At 41.1% G+C, this 17,947-nt stretch overlaps 1 protein-coding gene across 2 annotated transcripts in view; it reads right to left on the minus strand.

The window, feature by feature from the left end:
* Positions 1 to 17,947, minus strand: part of card14 (caspase recruitment domain family, member 14) — a 51,039-nt gene that overhangs the window by 22,842 nt on the left and 10,250 nt on the right. Inside the window, exons 8-15 of one of the 2 annotated variants that reach the window (XM_082136743.1) lie at positions 16,583 to 16,732; positions 16,308 to 16,418; positions 15,011 to 15,141; positions 14,087 to 14,133; positions 13,020 to 13,080; positions 12,710 to 12,926; positions 11,356 to 11,482; positions 85 to 322 (exon numbers count right to left, since the gene is read on the minus strand). In XM_082136743.1, the coding sequence (XP_081992869.1) occupies positions 85 to 322; positions 11,356 to 11,482; positions 12,710 to 12,926; positions 13,020 to 13,080; positions 14,087 to 14,133; positions 15,011 to 15,141; positions 16,308 to 16,418; positions 16,583 to 16,732 (1,082 nt within the window). Of the gene's footprint in view, positions 1 to 84; positions 323 to 11,355; positions 11,483 to 12,709; positions 12,927 to 13,019; positions 13,081 to 14,086; positions 14,137 to 15,010; positions 15,142 to 16,307; positions 16,419 to 16,582; positions 16,733 to 17,947 lie in introns of both variants that reach the window. The other variant, XM_082136742.1, reaches the window with a different exon arrangement.

Genomic DNA, 17,947 nt, shown 5'->3' on the forward strand with positions numbered 1-17,947 from the left:
GTACATTGACTGGGTACATTTTACAATGTAAAAAAAAAAATCCCAAGATGTAAGTTTTTCTAATAATACAAATTATTTTACTACCTGTAGTAGTTGGGCAGAGCCCCACTCTGAAGGTCTTCCAGGTGAGAAGGGTGCACATGACTGGCCCACCAGAAGCCGTCATTGGAATGGTGAGTGTTTGTAACATGGACAATGTCGTTACACTTGATCGGCAGGGTTCCTGCTACATCGCCCGACAACGTCATATTAACACGGACGTAGAAGGAATCACCCGACATCACTTCTCCATTTTTTAGCTGCTGTAGAAGGTTCTCGTAGGCTAGGAGAAAATCAGCAGATCTTTATTTTGGTTTAATCTCTTACCTTAACAAGCAATCTTGACTATTTACAAGGTACATTAAATAAGCCATCCCAAATCAAGGTTAAACATTATAAATCATTTTGGTTCAATTAATGAACACACACAGTGGAAGTCTACACACAACTGTTAAAGAGGTCATGAATTGAGAAATCAAATTTCCCTTGAGTATTTGACATATAAGAGGTCATCATATGAATACCCTGTAAGTTTCAGAACTGAAAACTTACTTTTTAGTCCAAAAACAGCTTTTTATTGTAACCAAGACCAGAGAACGGCTCATTATAGAATGTGCTTATTTATGATGCAGAAGAAAATCAACACTAACTTCATTGCAACTTCTAAAGGATCCTAATGCTAGGGATGTAGTTATTTATTTTCAACAAAGTAAAAGTCTCAGTTGAGCATTATTTATTTGTATTCGGTACATTTCACTGTGGATTCTTTGGTAAATCAGTTGCAATTTTGGCACAAGCTTTGCAGACTTTTACGATATGGACTCAACAGTAACGCCACAACACGCAAGTAACTGTGTTAATTCTAATGCCTGATCTCTGACCACTGATTTCAGATATGTAATGATTCATGTAGCTACAGTCAGATGTTCTTTGTCAATGTGTCAGTAAATCAAACCAGTGACTAAACGGTTAACTTCACATTGTTTTTCTTAGTAGGATGAAAATAATCTGTTATTTAAACTGTGATTAAATTATATATAGAAAGCGATAAAAGAACGCTCCCTATACAATCGCTGGAGTTGTCAAACAAACAGCGCGAGTTTATCAATAACTGAGTTCTGGACTCTCACCAAAACTACCCTTATAATCAATGACAAATCTATTATTTACATCGTGTTTGCACTGTTAGTTATGATTAAAGCATTCGCGAGAGAAGAGAAATCGAGTTACAATGACAAGATCACTACATTCACAAGATCGATCACTACATTCATGCGCTCAACATGTCTGTGATACATGGGCTACAATGCTCATTATTGCAACCTTTCATGGCACAATCTAAATATAATGCTATAGATCTAAATTTAGTGCTATAATCAACACTTTTCACGATTAGTTAACCTTGGCAGCTGTAATACTAAAAAGGTGGTAAAAGTTTACAAGAGGGTCCCACATGTAATACTTAGCTATTTCATTTTAGCCAATCGTAGCAGAGGGCATTTACACTGAAATCACACAGCAGACACACCCCTTCAGGCAGAGCATTCAAATCATAGGGCTAAAATCAGGGTAGGAAAAATGCCTTTTATTTTTTAACTATGACCCTTTTTTTTATGTATAAATCACACTAACATTATAACTGCACCCCAGGAAAAAAATGATAAAATTATTTTAAAAAATGCAGTTGATGACCCCTTTAAAACAGCAGTTTTTTTCTGATGTAAAAAATGACCAACGAAAAAAGTAAGAACTTTTGCACCTTCAATGTAAAAGTTGCTCTCAAGAGGCCTACAGCCACATTAAAAGAGTTGCAGCTCTTTCTGGCAAGTACTTGCTCCCTACATTTGATAACTATCTCTAGTATTCTCCATCCGTCTGGGCTATGGGCAGGGCCGGTGTTATGCAGAATTTCATCATTACCCAACACAAACAGCTGATCAGATTTGTGCCACAGAGCAGCTCTATGCATATATGCATTCATTTTTTCTCCTGGTCCGAAGTTCAAAAGGGGGGAGGGACAAAAGGCCTGCAGAACAATAGATCTTGCCAAATTAGTGGGGACATTAGGTACATAACCTGGTGTAGGGTATAGAAAGGCTTTCACTGTGCCTTGTGCATATTACAAACACAAAGGGGAAACCGATAGGGCTTGTAAGTATCCTATTCTTTTGAGAGACATAATAGCAAGGAACAATTGTTTTTAGCATCAGAAACTTCGCAGGAACCTCCTCAATAGACTCGTCTCCATTCCATAGACTCTGATCTTCAACCAGATGGAACTGGATAATATTATGAATGTTCCAATCCAACCCTTCTGACCTATAATGCTGCCTGAATCATAATCATACACTGTTCATTCGTTGGCCAGAGGAGAACTGGCCCCCCAACTTTTTTTCTCCATTCTATCACCTGATGGAGTTTTGGTTCCTTGCCACTGTCACCTTTTTCGCCTTTGTCACCTTTTTCCCCCTTTGGGTTTTCTCTGATGTGGGGAGAAAACCCCACATCAGGGTTTTCTCCAGAGTGGCCATATCACCCTGTAGCCCAAGACTGGTTGCCCACTGAAGCTAAGCAGGGTTGAGCCTGGTTAGTACCTGGATGGGAGACCTCCTGAGAAAACCAGGTTGCTGCTGGAAGAGGTGTTAGTGAGGCCAGTAGGGGGTGCTCACCCTGTGGTCTGTGTGGGACTCTCTGTGGTCATTAAAAATCCCAGGATGTCCTTCGAAAAAGAGTAGGGGTGAAACCCCGGCATCCTGGCCAAATTTGCCCATTGGCCTCTATCCATCATGGCCTCCTAATCATCCCCATATACTGATTGGCTTCATCACCCTGTCTCCTCTCCACCAATAAGCTGGTGTGTGTTTGGCGTTCTGGCGCAGTATGGCTGCCGTCGCATCCTCCAGGTGGATGCTGCACATTAGTGGTGGTTGAGGAGATGGTTGAGGTGGTTGAGATTCCCCCTTCCATGTAAAACGCTTTGAGTACCCAGAAAAGCGCTATATAAATATAACGAATTATTATATAAATAAATGAACTGAATTAATAACTTTTTTACAACAAAAATGAACCATCACTGAACTTACTTACAGTTAGCTGGACTGTGACGCTATTTTCTTCTAGAAACAAACTTTTTTGCATTATTTTCCTGTTATCTCTGTAAAGCTGCTTTGAAACAATCAGAATTGTAAAAAGCGCTATATAAATAAAGGTGCTTTGACTTGACTTAGGAACTCAACCACCTCAGGGTGGAGTTTCCATTCCCCAGGCCTCAGCCCCTGCCTCAACAGGATGTCTGCTCCCTAGTTTTGGCACCCAGCTGTAAGCTGTTCTGACTGAGCTAAGATCAACTAGTCGTCTATGTAGTTCAGCATACAAATGCCCTGGAGTCGCAAAAGAGCCAGTGCTGCATCCACGCATTCGTGACAGTGCAGAGTGACAAGGCTAGGCTAAAAGGAAAAACTTGATATTGGTACTCTCCGCCCCCGAAAACATACTGTCACGGTGTGACAAATGAGAGGGCGGAACTAAAGTTCGCCGCAATTGTGTCCCCTCCGGTACAATAACAAGGACACACCACCCCCCCGTGTAAATGTGTATCTGTTGCCTTGCCAACCGGGATGAGGAAATCGACATCAGGTGTGGGGAATTAATCTAGAGCCATGACGAAGCCATGTGGGCATTGAGAAGGATATAAAAAGCCAGTGAAGAGAGACTGTGGGTTGGTCTTTTCTCCCCCGTGAGAAGTTGTTTTATTGGGCGGAGGGGAGATGTGAGGCACACAGCACGTGAGCGGCCGTGATCGCGGCCGCGGATGCGGAGGGAGGCCGCGGGAGAGAAAGAGAGAGAGACAGAGACAGACAGAGAAAACTTCGGCTGGATTGCGGGTGTAAGCCTTGGTTGCACCGTGAGTCTGTTGAATTGCAGTTTTATTGTGGAAGTGAGCACGAGTGAAACCTTACAGTGTGTGGTGGATATGCGAGTGTGGGAATTATTTCTGCTGTTCACTCGCAGTCACAGCTGTCCATTCCTCTCTCTGCCTGAGTCCAGTGAAGAACCTGCTAACGCTTGAAGAACCTGCTAACGCTGTGAGTTACACGTATCCATTCCTCTCTCTGCCTGAGTCCAGTGAAGAACCTGCTAACGCTGTGAGTTACATGTATCCATTCCTCTCTCTGCCTGAGTCCAGTGAAGAACCTGCTAATGCTGTGAGTAATGCTGGAAGAGCCTGCTAATGCTGTGAGTTACACGTATCTTCCACTCTCCGCCTGAGGCTAGTGAAGAGCCGGCTAACGCTGGAAGGGCCTGCTAATGCTAGTGAAGAGCCTACTAATGAGCCTGCTAATGCTGGAAGGGCCTGCTAATGCTAGTGAAGAGCCTGCTAATGCTGGAAGAGCCTGCTAATGCTGGAAGAGCCTGCTAATGCTGGAAGAGCCTGCTAATGCTGGAAGAGCCTGTTAATGCTGGAAGAGCCTGCTAATGCTGGAAGAGCCTGCTAATGCTGGAAGAGCCTGCTAATGCTGGAAGAGCCTGCTAATGCTGGAAGAGCCTGCTAATGCTGGAAGAGCCTGCTAATGCTGGAAGAGCCTGTTAATGCTGGAAGAGCCTGCTAATGCTGGAAGAGCCTGCTAATGCTGGAAGAGCCTGCTAATGCTGGAAGGGCCTGCTAATGCTGGAAGGGCCTGCTAATGCTGGAAGGGCCTGCTAATGCTGGAAGGGCCTGCTAATGCTGGAAGGGCCTGCTAATGCTGGAAGGGCCTGCTAATGTTGTGAGTTACACGAATCTTCCACTCTCTGCCTGAGGCTAGTGAAGAGCCGGCTAATGCTGGAAGGGCCTGCTAATGCTAGTCAAGAACCTGCTAATGAGCCTGCTAATGCTGGAAGTGCCTGCTAATGCTGAAGAGCCTGCTAATGAGCCTGCTAATGCTGGGAGGAGCCCGTGGATGCTGGGGGGGCCTGCTGGTGCTGAAGAGAAACTGTTTTATTTATTTAATAAAGAACATTTATTATTTTAATGCTGTGTCTGTCTCCTTCGTGTCCACGGTCGGCTCCTCAGGGGCGGCACGCAAGCGGAGGGGTGGGCGGCCCGCTGGCGCCCCACCCCGACCTGTGACATAAAGTGGCGTAGTCGGCAGGATGCCGCCCTGAGTTGTGCGACCGTGGGCCGAAGGTATGGCGACCAGTTTTTTTTCCCTCTTTTTTTTTGGTTTGTTTTTGTTTTGTCTCTCTTTTTTTTCTTTTTCTTTTTTCTTCGGCGTCCCGCTCCAGGGACTGGAGCGGATTGGCGGGGGGGTATGTCACGGTGTGACAAATGAGAGGGCGGAACTAAAGTTCGCCGCAATTGTGTCCCCTCCGGTACAATAACAAGGACACACCACCCCCCCCGTGTAAATGTGTATCTGTTGCCTTGCCAACCGGGATGAGGAAATCGACATCAGGTGTGGGGAATTAATCTAGAGCCATGACGAAGCCATGTGGGCATTGAGAAGGATATAAAAAGCCAGTGAAGAGAGACTGTGGGTTGGTCTTTTCTCCCCCGTGAGAAGTTGTTTTATTGGGCGGAGGGGAGATGTGAGGCACACAGCACGTGAGCGGCCGCGATCGCGGCCGCGGATGCGGAGGGAGGCCGCGGGAGAGAAAGAGAAAGAGAGAGAGACAGAGACAGACAGAGAAAACTTCGGCTGGATTGCGGGTGTAAGCCTTGGTTGCACCGTGAGTCTGTTGAATTGCAGTTTTATTGTGGAAGTGAGCACGAGTGAAACCTTACAGTGTGTGGTGGATATGCGAGTGTGGGAATTATTTCTGCTGTTCACTCGCAGTCACAGCTGTCCATTCCTCTCTCTGCCTGAGTCCAGTGAAGAACCTGCTAACGCTGTGAGTTACACATGTCCATTCCTCTCTCTGCCTGAGTCCAGTGAAGAACCTGCTAACGCTGTGAGTTACACATGTCCATTCCCAGAGGTGTGGACTCGAGTCATGTGACTTGGACTCGAGTCAGACTCGAGTCATGAATTTGATGACTTCAGACTCGACTCGACAAAATGTACAAAGACTTGCAACTCGACTTGGACTTTAACATCAATGACTCGTGACTTCACTTGGACTTGCGCCTTTTGACTCGAGAAGACTTGCTACTTCCCATGAAAACTGGGGAAAAAAATGTCCACACGGCCGCGCCGCTCTCAGTTTATCTGCATCTGTGAAAAAAATGTGCACCAGCTGTATGCATGCAGCGAGCACGCGCGCTGCCTGCACGACATCCAATCACTGTAGTCCCACGTTGTTTTGATTTGACAGCATCTAACGCCCGTTTTACACAAACTCCGTTTGCAGTGCGTATGCGCCAGCGGTGTGTATTTTTTTCCGTACCCATGTTAACAGGTTAGAGCTTTCACACTGCACGCGGTTGCAGTCCGTCGATCCGTTCCAGGTGCGGTGCGTATACAGCAGTGCCGCGATCGTTTCCGCACCGAGTCTATTTCTGCTGTGCTGCACATGTGCTGCACGCGCTGAATTAAAGTGACAGCGCATGTTTCGTGGTCAAAATGAACACAGATTGACCTAAAATTTTTGTAATTTCACCATAAACGCGATTAATTAAATAAAATGTAGTAATCTCATCTCACCATAAATGTATTTAATTAAATACTATTTTCACTTTAAGACCAGGGTAAAGCAAGGAAAACTACAATTTACCTCAACAAGGCGACATAATGAACGACACTCGTCGCATTCGTGGATGTGGAAAAACATGTTCCTTGTGACATGCGAGATTTATTGTATTAATTTAAATATAAAATAAAAGACATGAGAGTCGGCTGTTTTTTTATACAAGTAGCCTACATGGTTAAATATTTGACCACTTGCTTAATATAAGTAGAAGTAATGCATTGAATAATAGGCCTACGTTGTTTAAATTGTGTTTAAACGTGCATACGTCTATTAAAGAGTGTATATGTGTACAAAGAGAATCGCAATGCTGAGACGTTAAGACCGGGGTAGCCTAAATCAAGGGAAAATACATATTTCAACAAGGCAACATAACACTCGTCTCATTCGTGGAGGTGGAAAAACAAGTTCTTTGTGACATGCGAGATTTATTGTATAAAGATTTAAATTATGCAAAAGAAAGAGTATGAGTCTGCTGTTTTTGTCAATTTTAAGTTTTAATTTAAAATGTAGGCTATGCGATTTTAATATAAGTACATGGTTAAATATTTTACCACTTGCTTGAGCAACTTAATATATAATTATATAAGAGTAATGCATTAAATAATACGTTGTTTAAATTGTATTTAAACGTGAATACGTCTATTAAAGAGTGTATACGTGTGTACAAAGAGAATCGCAATGCTGACAATTTTTTTTTTAAAATAAAAGATGCTAATAACTTCTGGATTTGAAATACAAATAGTGAGTATGTATTTGTGGTACAGCCGTGGATCACGCACTGCAAACGCAGCATATGTGAAAGCACTATTGCGCGTGCTGGTCTTGCACCGCATACGCACTGCAACACGCATTCCAATTATATTATCAGGTTGGTCCAGTTTTTCAGAAGTGATAATTTTGAGGAGTGAGGATTTTATTGATGACATGTTTAAAAAGGTTTAGGCTAAAACGACCCATGTCTATTTGAAAGTTAAACTGTTTTGCAATATGAGGTTAATACAATACAGGACTGAAGCTGCATGCTGTGCATTGTTCTAGTGCAATATGCTGTTGAAATACAAGCATTTTTTGTGAAAATTTAATTTTCTGTTTTTTACTGTATTTGATTAATGTCATTGTATAAAAAGAGGTTTAAATAAATACAAATCTTACTGACGTACATGATTTGTATAAATTTTATTTCTGTGGTAAGAGGACTTGAAATGACTCGAAACTAAAATGGTAGGACTTTGGACTCGACTTGAGACTTGTTGGCTTTGACTTTTGACTCGACTCGGGACTTGCCTCAGCTTTGACTCGACTTGACTCGGGACTCGAGGGCAAAGACTTGAGACTTACTTGTGACTTGCATAACAATGACTTTGTCCCACCTCTGCCTCTCTCTGCCTGAGTCCAGTGAAGAACCTGCTAACGCTTGAAGAACCTGCTAACGCTGTGAGTTACACGTATCCATTCCTCTCTCTGCCTGAGTCCAGTGAAGAACCTGCTAACGCTGTGAGTTACATGTATCCATTCCTCTCTCTGCCTGAGTCCAGTGAAGAACCTGCTAATGCTGTGAGTAATGCTGGAAGAGCCTGCTAATGCTGTGAGTTACACGTATCTTCCACTCTCCGCCTGAGGCTAGTGAAGAGCCGGCTAATGCTGGAAGGGCCTGCTAATGCTAGTGAAGAGCCTACTAATGAGCCTGCTAATGCTGGAAGGGCCTGCTAATGCTAGTGAAGAGCCTGCTAATGCTGGAAGAGCCTGCTAATGCTGGAAGAGCCTGCTAATGCTGGAAGAGCCTGCTAATGCTGGAAGGGCCTGCTAATGCTGGAAGGGCCTGCTAATGCTGGAAGGGCCTGCTAATGCTAGTGAAGAGCCTACTAATGAGCCTGATAATGCTGGAAGGGCCTGCTAATGCTAGTGAAGAGCCTGCTAATGCTGGAAGAGCCTGCTAATGCTGGAAGAGCCTGCTAGCCTGGAAGGGCCTGCTAATGCTGGAAGGGCCTGCTAATGCTGGAAGGGCCTGCTAATGCTGGAAGGGCCTGCTAATGCTGGAAGGGCCTGCTAATGCTGTGAGTTACACGAATCTTCCACTCTCTGCCTGAGGCTAGTGAAGAGCCGGCTAATGCTGGAAGGGCCTGCTAATGCTAGTCAAGAGCCTGCTAATGAGCCTGCTAATGCTGGAAGTGCCTGCTAATGCTGAAGAGCCTGCTAATGAGCCTGCTCATCGGAGGAGCCCGTGGATGCTGGGGGGGCCTGCTGGTGCTGAAGAGAAACTGTTTTATTTATTTAATAAAGAACATTTATTATTTTAATGCTGTGTCTGTCTCCTTCGTGTCCACGGTCGGCTCCTCAGGGGCGGCACGCAAGCGGAGGGGTGGGCGGCCCGCTGGCGCCCCACCCCGACCTGTGACAATACCTCAGAAGCTTCCTGTGCTGTTGAATGATGGATAAATGGAAGTATGCATCCTTGAGATCTATTATGACAAACCAGTCCTCTGACCTGATTTGTGACATGATTTGCTTCAAATTCAGCATTTTGAACTTGAGCTTTTTCACAGAAGGATTTGGTTGGCGTAGATCTAAAATCAGATGCAAACCCCCATTCTTTTTTGGAGCGATAAAATACCGGTTGTAAAACCCGAACTCTGTCGGGAGGAGGAACATGTTCTATGGCCTCCTTCCCCAACAGAGCTTTTACCTCCTGTTCCATAACCAGGGCTTGTTCGGGTCATACCACTGTGGACAGGACCCCATTGAACCTGGGAGGGCGAGACCCGAACTGAATTTTGTAACCTTTTTCATGGGTGTACAGGGCCCGTTGAGATCTACTAAGGAAACCAGTCTCTCAAGACTAGTCTCTGGTGTAACTTGAGCAGCAAATTCGGCGCCCTGAATTGGCAGGGAATGACCAAACTGACTGCTATGGGAACCTCTTTAGAGGGAGCAATCATCCCAGTGCCGCAAAACATCCTCGGGCAGACACTGAGATATGGGCTTGCTGGAGACCTCTGCGCCCCCAAAGCTACTGAGGTGGCGGGGTTGGCAGAACAGCCTCCTGAGGGCACAGAAAGGAGATGGGCACAGTAAAATGAGGTGTAATTATGTCTTCCCTCAGAGGCCTGACACCACTAGCATCAGAACCTTTTCACCAAAGTCTTCTTAGAGATAATAATATATCTTAGATATATTGTCTTTTTAGAGACAAAGTATACATTTTAGCTGTCTTACCCCTAGAAGATCTCAGCCAAGAGCCAGATATCTCTGGAATGCCGCAGCCTTTTTTTTTCTCCTGAAACCTCTTGATGACTGAGGTGACATTGTCGCCCCAAGAGGCCAGGAGGGGCAATTGGAGCATCCATGAAAAATATCTTTCTCTTTTATACCAGACAAGTTTAGCCATAGATGTTTCTATGTAGCCACCTGGGCTGCCATAGACCAGCCGACTGACTTGGCCGTCTCTGTAACGTTTAGATTACAATGAAGATGAAGATAATCCAGATTCAAAATCAAAGTTAGTTAAATTTATTAAACTAAATCCAAACAGGTACAAACAAAAGCGAGAGTCTACGAAACAGAGTGCTGTGCACAAACAACACCAGACAACTGAATTAACCAAAATAAGGGACTTAGATACACAGTGATAATGAACAGAATACAAACAGGTGTGATCGTTAAATCAATAACCATGGTGATAAACTAGTAGCGGGAAAATGAGGACAAAGGAAACAGGAAACCATAAGCAAACTAAGAGTCCTTGAAAATGAAAACCAAACACAATGAAAGTGTGACAGTCTCCTTGGTGGCTCGGAGAGATAGATCTGTGGCCCAGCACAGCTCTATTATTGCGTCTGGGCTCATACCCTCATCCTCAACAAGGTCTCTTATCAGGTCAGCCTGGTATGCCTGCAGAATGGACATAGGCCTAATATGCAGACACGCTGTGGCCTGACCTGCGCTTTGCCTGCGCAGTGCAATGCATTTATTCAGTTCGAAATAACGAGGAACAATACGTTTTTATGAAATGCAGTGGAGTAAAAAGTATGCTATTATGCTTTGGAATGAAGAGAAGTAAAAGTTTACCAAGATAAAAATATAAATATAAAGTACATTCATGTATATATACAGGTTTGAATTTTGCAGACATTTTATCCAAAGCGACTTTGCAGCCAAAGTCTACATTTCATCAGTTCATGTATTCCCTGTGAATCAAACCTATGAATTACCATTGCCAGCACACTACACTACTCTAAATTTCTCTATAGCACACAAGTGATTGCTTTAAAATAAATAATTTAATATATCGTGTATCTGTCACCATGATTTTGCCAAGTAAGACGTGTTCTTGTATCAACATATTTTGTTGATCCTGGAGCAACATTCCAGTCTGAAAATGTTGTCCTACCCCTATCTCTACCCATGAACCTAACCCTATCCATTACTTTTCCCTAAAATCAGAGGGAAATGATAAAAGAATAACACTGATGTAGAAGAACCTAACCCTGGTTGTAAACCTAAACTTGACATAAACTTGTCCCTCAAATCTGATTGGTTGATTGGAATGTTGTTCCAGGATCAATAAAGATGTTGATCCAGGAACATGTATTTGGTGAAATCACATTCACCAGCATGTATGATTGTGCGATTGTGATTATTTGCCCTTACCATCTTGGCTGGGTCTCAGTGTAATGTGGCATGGTCCCTGGACCTGCCCCAGGGCCCACAGGGCCTCCTCCATAGTCGTGTCTTCCAGAACCATTTGTACAGTTCTCTGCTCCTGCTCACACTTCAGCTATAAATACACAATTTTGGCTTTGATTAGTTCCCACTCAATTTAACTGCAGCTAAAAAACCTGAATATCGCTCCAGGGATATATATGTATAGTTACACATAACACATTATACACATAACATACACATAACACATTATAGACTTCTATAATTCAATGTTAGGCTGCATAGATCCTGATGTACTCGTAACATCATAAGAAGAATGGCGTCTACGCTAATATTAGTCTCTCTGTTTATCCCGAGGTTTACCACAGTCCGCCGGATCCAGGCCGTATCCAGATCTGATGAAGGACCTGCACCTGGACACGACGACAACACAGTCCTGAAGTATCAACTAGTCTCGCTCGTTTTCGCGGGTTTGGGTTTTTGAGGTTTGCGCAGAGATAACCTTATTTTCAAGATTTTTCAAGGCTTGCACCTTGGAATCTATTTCAGGGTTTGCTTTCTCGGGCCACCAGTCACTGTTGAGCATGTTGAGTGTTTTCTGTTAGAACGGTGTCGTGTTAGCGGCCCCTAAATTAATAACTAATGATCTTTGCAACGGAAGTGAATCAATCAATCAAAACTAACTTTAGCTGGACAATAACTTTATTCTAGAGCTGCAGTAAAGCCAAAACAATCTCTGTTACTATAATTTCCTATTATCACTGTAAAGCTGCTTTGAAACAATCTATATTGTTAAAAGCGTTATAATGAAGGTGACTTGACTTGATATATATATATATATATGTGTGTGTGTGTGTGTGTGTGGTTTCTTTCCTTATTCAAAGAGAAAGAGAAAATTACAGCTTTCTGTTATTTGTCAGGGCATCTTATCTTTGAAAGAATCAGGAGACCTGCCACTGCTTTCATAACTGAATTCTCTTCGCGTCTCCTTCCACTTTGTTTTTCAGAGTAAATTACTTCACTATCAAGTTAGACTGGTTCCCATTCCCCAGCTCCCCACCTACCCTTAGATTAAGCCTTGTCTGTTAAGGATTTGGCTGTAGCTCAATTAGGACATTTAAGTAGCTTTTATAAACGTGCCTAAACACTTTATAAACATTACTGGTGTGCATCTTGAGACAAAACAAAGGCAGTGACATATTTTAAGAGATTCTAGAGCAAGTCGCCTTTAGTTCAGACAGCTCAAACATGCATTTTATCCTGGGACTAGGCTTAAGTACCAAAAAATACCCAAATCTTCCTCAAACAAAAATTGTAGAGTTCAGAATCCAGATGTTCTCACCTGAAGTATCTGAGTTCCAGAGCTGATGCCACTGGTATGAGCAGATGATCCTTCGGTCACATGATGCACGAACACACCGGTCTTATTACCCCCAATGACCTGTAGTTGGTTCAATAGCATTTCTCCTTGGAAAACCACGGTGAGTACACGACCAGTGATACGCAGGGCCTGAGGTCTGGAGCGCATTAGGAAGGGAGGAGCTGATGCTCTTGAGACGCTAGATTTATACAAAATTACATTTTTTTTTTAGCAGTGTGACAATAAATAAATCAATGTGATAATTATGTTTTGTCTTTAGTTTTTATTTTACCTGTCAGTAGGGATTCTCTTGTGAAGTGATGTCGGTGATTTTGACTCGTTCAAATTATTTCCTATCAAAATGGAGATCAACAAGGGGTGTACTGTAATTCATTCTAATTGCAGAGTGTCCCTAAAAAGTATTTGGACACTGTTTGACATTTAAGCTACAAATATATGAATGTAATTGCATTACCTAGCAAAATATCAAAGCAAATAGAATCTGCAAACAAATTATGCTAGAACTGTTCTTAGAAATAACTACACTTCACTAAGCCATTTTTGCAACTTACTGGTCCCAATATCATCTTTAGTGGATGTATGAAGTGGTGTATGATGTAAAAAAGTTTAAAATAAAGCTTTTAATCCTGTATTTTGAAGATGATGTACACGGTAATGCTCAGAATATTTCCTCTCTTTTCTCTGAAAATGTAAACTTGATTTTCTTAATCAGTAATTAAATGGAATACCTGTACTGAGGTTCATGACATACGTCCACTACGTACCAATATGGCAAATAAAATGACTCAATTCTGATTGTGTTGTTGCCACTTATAATTCAGAAAAAGATATTTCAAAGTATGTAATGGAAGTATGTCATGAAGCTGAGTACAAGTATTCCATTTAATTACTGATTAAGAAAATCAAGTTTAAAAACTGAAGAGTAGAAATGGCCGAATTCTTTGAGACAGTAAATGAATGGAAAGAAATATGTTGTTATACTGCAGCATAAAGAAACCATTTTTAGTATATTTTGATTTAATAGTACATTTCTTGTTTGTCGTCGATGAAGGGGTTAAGTCTTATCAGAGGTATTGTTCATCACATGAATTGTGAACTGCAACCAGAAATTGTAAAATACTTTTGTCTTAATTTTTTATATTATTGTCTTATTCCTAACACGTTTTTTCTGAAAAGTGTGCTTGTTCTTCAAAAATAAATGGCACTTGGTTTGATATTTAGTGATGTCATGCAAAGACGTTTTTAAGTGTATTTTGGGGCACTGTATGTTACTGCAGGAAAGCATAAACATTTGTGACTTTGGGTAACCACAGTGTAATGTAGGGGGAAGTAACATACCTTTAGGAATGACAACATAATCAAAAGAGTCATCGGTCAGCTCCTGACTGCTGAAAATGAAACAAAGAGGTTTTTTTTTTTTTTTTTTGTATACCAGTTCTCTGGAGAATCTGCATGCAAACTTCCTCTCTCTGAGGTCAGAAGTTAATTTTAGATACAAACAACAATTTTATCTCCACCACAAGGTGAATGTACATACGGAAACATTGTTGACTTATGAGTTAGTTTTATTATAGTGTCTGAGTCATGGGCACATACAATGTAACATTAAGATCATAGAGACAAGGAAACAGGAAACACTAATTGATGGTTTAATAATACTGTGGAATACATACAAACAATAAAAAGAAAGAAAGGTGCCCTTAGTCCTGTTTTCCACTGGATGCAAAAACAGGATGTAAGCATTACCTATTCATTTTGGTGACCATATTAACAGGTTATAACACTCATACTGTCTACGTAAATCACCCTACAACAGCCACTGTTTGAAAGTGTCTACTGGACTTGATGCAAATTCCACATGCAGTGACATGCAAACAGCACTTTCTATTCAGTAATTCTGACTGAATCCAGATGATTTAAACAATTTAACACTTGTTTTGGATTTGGATTCTGGTCTGTGTAGACTCATTTATGTAATTGTATGATTGTACAGCACTTTGGTCAACATTATGTTGTTTTAAAAGTGCTTTATAAATAAACTGAAATAATGAAAGTATGGAAATGGATTAAAAAGTGGTCATTCTTCTCATGTAAATTAAATTATACAATTATCAAGTTATATTATTACAATAATGTAATAATTCTCAATGGGCAACCATTTACAAACTCAATCCTTAATGTAGCCAAGCTGAAAAAGTCAATACCAAACTGTTATTTTCACAGTTTTACAGTTCACTGCTTTGGACCAGATGAGCAGCTCACCTGTAAATGTCTTCCATGTCACTTCTGGAATGTGTCACATCTGGAAAGTGTAACTCTCGTCTACGGAGAGATTCAGAACAGGGGGGCTCCACTTGATTGGAACTGATACTGTTGATTACTTCATCATTAAACTGTAAACACACACACATACACACAAAACATATATACAAAATCTATCCAAAAACAAAAGCTACAGCTTTCTCTATTTCTCTATTTCCTACCTAATGCCATCAGACATGCTTTTTCCTCCTTTAAAGGCCATTCTCACATTAACAAATGCAAACAAAGTTATTGTTACTAACACTGCATGTACAGTTGACACAAATGAAATATAAGTGTAAAGGCCAATTCACACCAAGATCAATAAATATAATAACCATATTAGCATCCACACCAATTGACAATGAAGTTCTGTTAATAAAGCTTTTTTAAAGTCAGATGGATTTTGACTGGCTAATCATAGGCTGGAAAAAAATTGCTTGATCAGGTGTGGACTCCACAATTAAATAAAAATTAGGACCATTTTTAAAGCTTTATATCTATGGTTTTCATAATAGTTATTGTTCTTTAAAGCATGTGCTTTGCACTCTTGTTTGCACTAACACTGTCAAACTGCATTCCAGTAATGCTTATATGTATCACACAAAAAATGCTGTAACTGCATGTCAAGAATAACTTTTTAATGGGACAAATATGCCTGAAGAAAAAACATGAGCAGTATCTGTAATTAAGAAAGCTTTCATTTGTCAGTAGTGTTGTTTTGTTCATTTGTGCTGTTAAGGGGTGGGGTTATCTGAGATGCAGTGCATGTATATATATACCACATTAGGGTGGAGAATTAAAACTCAAGCAAATAATCACTATGTCACTAACCTTGCGAACTTTGACATATCCAATGATTATTTCATTCTCAAAAAAAAAAAAAAAAAAAAGAGTAGGAAGATTGGGGCCATGTAACGTCATAATATTGTGCACTGTCACATAGTTACATGCATTCTGTCACCGAAAACTGGCCTGTCAATCATCCTGTCACTGTTAAAATCCTTATATACACACTCCCCATTTCATTGAATTAAAGTTAGATGTTGATTTTTAGTAACTCAAACCCCTTTCTTAACCGTCAATTTCACCAACATCCTCCATGTTTTTAGTTCTTTTTATTAGTTTTTGTAGTTCTGAACTAAATCCTCCAATGAGCTGTGGGCAATATCAGCCTTTAGTGTGCATGGATCCATACTTCGAAAATCTTAAGTCACACTAGGCTTAGATAAGTAGAACATTAACAGTATAAATGTACCTCATTTGAGCTGAAAGACTCAGGAAGGATTGCTTTCAAGCGACACAGCCGTCTTCTGGGTGCCGGGCTGGAAGGAGGGTCCTCGCTGCTCTCGCAACTGATCTTCCTGTCCTACTCATTCAAGAGACAAAACATAAAAAATAAAGGCCTGTGTGGTTGTATTAAGTTACAGATGTAATTGACTGCAAATTCAGAGTAATTTTCAATATTGTGCAAAGTCATTGTGGTAAGCAATGTTGGGTATTGAATTTATTATAGAAAATTGAAAATTTTACCCTGGATTTTTCTCTTCTTTCTCTTTCCCTGCTACAGGCTTTCATGGTGAAAACCTTCTCCTGTAGCTCCATTAGTTGGCCTCTGAGCATGTCCTTCTCTGCAAGACTCCGTGCGATCTGAACCTGGGCCTCATCACGGGACAAATATGCCTAAAAAAAACAAAAAAAAACAAAACAATCATGAGCAGTATCTGTCATAAGAAAGTTTTCATTTTCCAGTACACTCTACAAAAAATGGTTCTTCAGCGGTTCTTCAGGGGTTCTTTGCGGTGGTTATGGTGCTATATAGCACCACTACCATTTAAAGAACCTGTTAAGCCCAGTTTGGTTCTTCAGCGGTTCTTCAGCAGTTCTTTGAGGTGGTTAAGGTGCTATATGGCACCATTGCCATTCAAAGAACCTGTTAAGCCCCTACAGTTCTTTAAAGTTGGTGATACAGTAGGATTAGAAAAACAACATTAAAATGATTAATTATCCATCTTTTAAGTAAAAGTGTCATTTAGAAGCATATTGACTCATCAATTGTAGTATCTGGCATGATAATGGGCCCTACTACCTCAAAAATGAAGAAAAAAAACCCCAAAACAAACAAACAAATAGTTCTATATAGCACCATTTGACAAATGTGCTATAAAGCTTCTTAAGTGCCATATAGTACCAAAAGAGGTTCCCCTATAATTACGAGCCAAAGAACCACTGTTGGGTACTGTTGAGCACCATTTTTGTTGAAGCAATTGTAAACAATCAAGGTGCTATATGGCACATCTTATTCTACGGTTCTACGTAGCACCATTTGACAAAGGAGCTGTATAGCACCTTTAAATATAGGTGCTATATGGCACTTAAAGTGGTTCCCCATAATTACAAGCCAATGAACTAATTTAAGTGCTATTTAGCACCATTTTTGTTTAGAGTGTAGTCTGTGCAAGCTAATGATTTATGTTTTCCAACATGATTTCAGAAGGACTCTAAAAGCATCTTGTGTGCCTCAATAAAAGCAAAAACATCAGACCTTTTGAACACTTTAAACAAAAATGGTGCTAAAAAGCACTAAAAGTGGTTCATTGGCTTGTAATCATAGGGGAACCACTTTAAGTGCCATATAGCACCTATCTTTAAAGGTGCTATACAGCACCTTTGTCAAATGGTGCTATGTAGAACCATAAGAGGTGCCATATAGCACCTTGGTTGTTTATAATTGCTTCAACAAAAATGGTGCTCAACAGTACCCAACAGTGGTTCTTTGGCTCGTAATAATAGGGGAACCTCTTTTGGTACTATATGGCACTTAAGAAGCTTTATAGCACATTTGTCAAATGGTGCTATATAGAACCATTTATGTTTTTTGTTTTTTTTACATTTGAG

This window comes from Leuciscus leuciscus (assembly GCF_965113295.1).
Source record: "Leuciscus leuciscus genome assembly, chromosome: 14".
Classification (NCBI taxonomy): Eukaryota; Metazoa; Chordata; class Actinopteri; order Cypriniformes; family Leuciscidae; genus Leuciscus; species Leuciscus leuciscus.